The sequence below is a fragment of the Delphinus delphis genome, chromosome 8 (assembly GCF_949987515.2).
Source record: "Delphinus delphis chromosome 8, mDelDel1.2, whole genome shotgun sequence".
Classification (NCBI taxonomy): Eukaryota; Metazoa; Chordata; class Mammalia; order Artiodactyla; family Delphinidae; genus Delphinus; species Delphinus delphis.
The window spans coordinates 25,514,940-25,520,939 of record NC_082690.1 but is presented as its reverse complement, the minus strand read 5'-3'; the positions used below and the strand labels follow the sequence as shown (position 1 = coordinate 25,520,939).

Sequence of the window (6,000 nt, the reverse complement as noted above, 5' to 3'; positions counted from 1 at the left end):
TGCCAGGCCGCTTCCCGAGAGACAAACGGTCCAGTTTTTTGCCTGAGGCATGTACATGCTTGGCTGCTTCAGATTTAGGAGAAAAGTGAGAATTAGCGTTGAGAACCTCATTGTTCTGTATATACCGTTAAAAATTAAAATAATTTTAAAAATTGTGGTAAAGTACACATAAAATTTGCCATTTAAACCAGTTTAAAGTGTATAGTTCAATGGCATTAAGTATATTCACATCCTTGTGCAACCAACCTCCAGAACTCTTTTCATCTTACAAGACTGAAACTCTCTACCCCCTAAACAGCAATTCCCCATTTCCCCTCCCCCCAGCCCCTGGCAACCACCGTTTTACTTTCCATCTCTATAAATCTGACTACTTTAGGTACCTTATATAAGTGGAATCAGATGGTATTTGTCTTTTTGTGACTGTCTTATCTCATTTAGCCTCATGTCTTCAAGGTTCATCTACATTGTAGCATTGTCAGAATTTCCTTCCTTCTTAAGGATGAATAATATTCCATCGTATGCATATACTGCATTTTGTTTATCTACCATTTGTGGATGGACACTTGGTTTGCTTCCACCTTTTGGCTATTGTGAATAATGCTGCTATGAACATGGGAATGCAGGTCTCTTCCAGACCGTGCTTTCAATTCTTTAGTGTGTATATCCAGAAGTAGAATTGCTAGGTCTTGTGGTAGTTCTATTTTTAACTTTTAGTGGATGTATATATACTTTTATATAACCTCTCCATATTGAGCTTTACTCTCTACCACATCTAGTGATTCTTGAGTGTGGAGATTTTCCAGTTCACCTGCTCCCCCACTCCCTCACCCTCCATCCTCTGTTTAGGGAATGGGCTTGTGGTTTGGGCATTCATCTGGCTTTGTGGGGTTGGAAGGGGAATTTGAGGGTCCAAATACTCTGCATGGGAACTTTGAACTTAATTTCCCTGTTTTCCTTGCCACAACTCTGCCCTCACCCCTCTCTAGTGTATATTTGTGCTCTAGGTAAATGTACCAGAAAAACCAATTCACTGAAAGCCAATTCACTTAAATGGCCAACTTGCAAATAACTTTTCTTTTAATTCTTTATTTTTACTTATTTTGTCTTCATGATAGCCTTTTAAGGCAATTCAATTTGACCCTGCTCCAGTTCCCTACTGCTGCAGCTACAATCTGACGGGCTAGAAAAAGGGGAAAACACAGAAGGACATAAGAAGAATACAGAATATTCATTTTTATTCCTACGGAGTTACCCTGCAGTGGACAGAAATCAGAAGTTGTTAACTAGCTGTTTGATTTTGGGGCAAACCATTCGGCTCCCTGGGCTGAAACATGCAAAACGAGGATCACAATTATAATTCACAGATGGGTGTGTGTATATGTGTGTGTGGCGGGGGGGTGGGGCGGTGTGTGTCTGTGTGTGTGTGTGTGTGTATGTGTGTGTGTGTGTGGCGGGGGGTGGAGGGGCGCGCAGTGGTGGTAGCGCCCGGTTCGCGAAGGAAAACCCAGAGCAAAGTTACGGCCTTTAAGTATTAAGTTGTACGACCTCACCATAGTAACAGCAATCAGCACGCATGCGTGTATTTAAAGCGCCGGCGTGCTTTAGGAACCACTCAGCCCCGCCCTCTTCCTCAGATTGCCCGGTTTCCGTTTCCCCCGAGCCTGCTCCGCTCCGCTCTGTGGATTCCGAGTCGCCAATCACCGCCCACTTTTTTCTAGCTGTGAACACCGCGCATGCCCACGTTTCGAAAGCCCGGGGGCGGGCTTGTGGTTTCGCGTATGCGTAGTCGTCCTCTTTCCCCACGCTGGTTCCTCGTCGTCTTAGTGCCGTACGTCCTCCTGGCCTGATCTCGTGTTTGGGCACCGTGTGCGCTGTCGCCACCGCCGCGATGGGTAAAACTTCCGCCTCTCAGGGTCCAGGAGCTCGGCCTGACCCGGTGCGGAGCTTCAATCGTTGGAAGAAGAAACACAGCCACAAGCAGAGCCAAAAAAAACAGTTGAGGAAGCAGCTGAAGAAGCCCGAGTGGCAGGTCGAGCGCGAGGTTATCAGCCGCCTCATGCAGAACTTTGAGAAGGTGAGGCCGGCGCCGGGGAGGGGGCGCGGGCCGGCTACGGGGCTACATGTCCCTGCCGCGCTGGGCTGCACAGACGAGGGGGCCGACCTGTCACTGGTACCCTGCCTGGGGAGCAAGCCGTTAGTTCCGGAGAAGAGTGGGGTGAGAGGTGCCACCCGGGGCCCTGTTGAGGCCACAGGTGGGCTGCTGGGTGCCACAACCCAGGCCTCCTGACCGTCCAGGCCGCTCTTCTGCTCACCACACTTGTCTTGATAAAATGATGGAAATGCAGTGGTACTTAAGCATAGGGAGATTAATTGCTATAATAGGTATTAGAAATATTCATAAAAATAATACTAACAACAGTAATGGTAAATAATGACACATTTTAAGCCACTCACCATGTGCTTCCCATTAATTATTTGACTTGATCTGAGGCATTGGGTCTTATTTCCATTTTACAGATGAGAACATTGAGGCTCCAAGAGGGTAAGAAACTTGTCTGGAACCTAGACTCATGTCTTTCTGATTCCAAAGCCTTTGCTTTTAATCGTTATGCTAGTCTTGCATCTCTCATCACCATCCTTCCTATGCTTATTTTTTCTACTTGTTTCATGTCCCCATCCAATAATTGCTATAGAAAAGCTGGACTCATGGTCTGTTTCTGGTACCTGCCATCCCACAATGTAGCTGATGTTCCCAGATGAATGTAGTAGTTATCCTGTAGTTATCATTTTCTTTTTTCTTTTTTTTCAGTTTTTTGCGTTATGCGGGCCTCTCACTGTTGAGGCCTCTCCCATTGCGGAGCACAGGCCCCGGCCGCGCAGGCTCAGCGGCCATGGCTCACGGGCCTAGCCGCTCCGCGGCATGTGGGATCTTCCCGGACCGGGGCACGAACCCGTGTCCCCTGCATCGGCAGGCGGACTCTCAACCACTGCGCCACCAGGGAAGCCCCTGTAGTTATCATTTTGACTTCTAGATCTCTTCCCAGCTCACGCTTCTTGGGGCTGCCACTACCCCTTCTTTTCCTTCCTCCTAAATTCCACGTCTGTTGGTCTTCACCCACCTCACGTAGCCTTTCAGTGATTGCCCCCTTCTAGTGCAGTGTAATCGGGGATTTAACATATGGAATATATCTGGAATTAAAGTCATCATGTGTCATGCTGGTATAGCTTTTCTTTAAACAACTATTAGATCAAAAGTAAGGTTAGATGGAGCTTAGAGTTTGTTTTGGGCTTTTAAGTTTAGATGATGATTTGATTCTGGCTTTTGGTTGCCCGATGAGTGACTTTGGGCAAGTTACTTTGCTTCTCTTGTCTTTAAAAGGCATAATAATATCTACCTTATAAGTTATGGGCAGTTAGTAAGAATGCATGTAAAGTATTCTGCACAATGCCTGACGCATAAATATTCCATATATAACCTGTTACATTATTACTGCTGCTGTATACACAGCACCTCAAGAAGCCACTGTAAGGTAAATTACTGTCAGATTGCATTTTGGGCCCTTCTTCATCTGACTGGAATTACTTCAGGAGGAGAGCCTCATCCCTTGCTTCTTCTCACTCTGTCCTCTTATCTTGTGTAATCCCAAGGTTTATTCTTGTGACTCTTCCTTCTTGCATTCTACCCAGAGCTCTTCTGAGTTCATATCCTTTTTTTTTTTTTCTGACTGTGCTGGATGTCTTTATTTGTGTCATAGGATACCTTAAATGCTGCAGATCTAAAACTGAGTTCATTATCTTTGTCTTCTAAATTCACAATCCTGTGTATTATTTCTGTATTGCCACCATGGCAAATTACCACAAATTTGTTGTCTAAAAACAACAGGAATTTGTTCTCTTACAGTTCTGGAAGCCAGAAGTCTGAAATCAATTTCACTGGGCTGAAATCAAGGTGTCAGTGGGGACACACTCCCTCTAGAGGCTCTAGGGGAAATTCTGTTTCTTGCTGCTTCTAGCTTCTGGTGGACGTATTCATTGGCCTGTGGCTGCATTACTCCAGTCTCTGCCTCCATGGACACACTGCCTTCTCCTGTTCTATGTCAAATCTACCTGTATCCTTTTTTTGTAAGGGTACTTTTGATCACATTTAGGGTTTACTCAAATAATTGAGGATAATCTCCCCATCTCAAGATCGTTAGTTACTGTGCAAAGTCTCTTTCGTCATGTAAGATAATATCCACAGTTCCGGAGATTAGGATATGGGCATATTTGGGGACCATTATTTAAGCTACCCCATCCTAGCCCCACCACTTAAGCAGACTGATGAGCTAGAAACCTAGGAGTAATCCTAGAGGCCTCTGTCTTACCACTCTTACATTCAGTTAGTCACAGTGGTGATTAACTCTGCTTCTTAAATTTCTCAAATGCTTCTCCATCGCCAGTGCTATGCCTTAGTTCAGGCTCCATCATCTCTTGCCTGGGTTACTACAGTAGCTATTGCTTGTAACATGGGTCAGCAGACTTTTCCTGTAAAGGACAGGACAGTAAATGGTTTTAGCTTTGCAGGTTGTAAGGGTGGAACTACTCAACTCTGCCATTGTAACACAAAAGCTTGCCATGGAAATACTTAAATGGGCATAGCAAAACTTCAGTTACTAAAACAGGTGGTGGGATTTGTCCCTTAGGCCTTACTGCCTTCTAATCTGTCTTCCATATTTGCTAGAATGTTTATTTCCAGGATGAGATCCAATTGTTTTACTCCTGATTAAAACCCTTCCTTGGCTCACAGTTATTTTCAGAAAAGTGGTCAAACACTTCAATGTGTCAGCGTGTTCTAGTCCAGTGAAAGAGTAAGTTATTTGTGGTCAGGCAGACCTGGTTTAAATCTCACTCAGTTCAGGTGTTGACTCGCCAAATTTCTTTATGTCCCTGTGTCTCAGTTTCTTTATTCAACAGAGATTATTAACCACCCAGAGTGTTGTAAGGCTAAAATGAGGTGATGTATATAAACCAAGTGGTATGTGGTAGGCACACATGAAAGAACAACCTGCACTTTTGTGAATTGGCCATGCTCCTTGATGCTTCTTGTCCTGGTACTTGATGTTTCCACTGCTTGCAGTGAGCAGTCCCATTTCCCCAACCCTAGGGACACCTACTCATCCTCCAAGATTTACCTCCAGCTTCTCTTCCTGACCTCCCCAGGTAGGGTTAGGGCTGCTGTGTGTCCGTAGCATTTTGTATATGCCTTTATTATAGCAGTCATCAGCAGGCTGTGATGACTGGCTTTAACTTCTTTGTCAACTCTACCACTAGGTCATTGATGATATACCTGCTTTGCTCTCCCCAAAGATGGGTCCCACAGTGCTTGTCCTTGAGAAGACCTTTAGTGTTTAGATGTTTGGTGCCCACTGACCTTTTCCAGGTGGCTTTATTCTGCTCGGTAACGTGGGTCCGTTCTTTTTGGTCTCTTGTTTTAATAATAATTATTAACATTTATCAAGCTTTTATACATGTTGATTTGCCATATTCTCACAACAAACAACCCTATGAGATAGTCCCCATTATATAAGTGAGGAAACTTTAAGACACAGCAAGGCTAAATAATTTGCACTACATTAAACAGGAAGTGAAAATGCTATTGATAGTAAGGGGAAAAGTTCTAATCCAGCGGGTATAGGTCTGATGCCAGGGCTCCAGACCACCATGCTTTACTGTGTTGCACAAATGTTTAAATCCCAATCTTTTCACTAAGTTGAAGGAACATTTTTTTTCCTGCTAAGTATTGTTCTGTTTTTTTTTTTTAAGTTTTAGAAATATTTTCTTAAGAAATAAATGCAGTATGGAATCAGTTGCCATGGCTAGCAATACTAGAATACAACCAGAGAAGATTGTATGTAAAAAGGGGCAGACCCTACCATATGGCTCTCAGATGGTAGAATTTGTGCATAGAAGTTTTATTACAGTGGACAGTACACAGGTGGTTCTCAGTAGCCTCACTGGTGA

The 6,000-nt window shown here is 44.2% G+C and overlaps 1 protein-coding gene across 1 annotated transcript in view; it reads left to right on the top strand.

Moving 5' to 3' along the window:
* The first annotated feature begins 1,809 nt into the window (after positions 1-1,809).
* DDX10 (DEAD-box helicase 10) overlaps positions 1,810-6,000 on the top strand; it is a 287,618-nt gene continuing 283,427 nt past the window's right edge. The window contains exon 1 of the mRNA XM_060017996.1: positions 1,810-2,074. Within this exon, the coding sequence (XP_059873979.1) occupies positions 1,889-2,074 (186 nt within the window). The 5' untranslated portion in view covers positions 1,810-1,888. The remainder of the gene's footprint in view (positions 2,075-6,000) is intronic.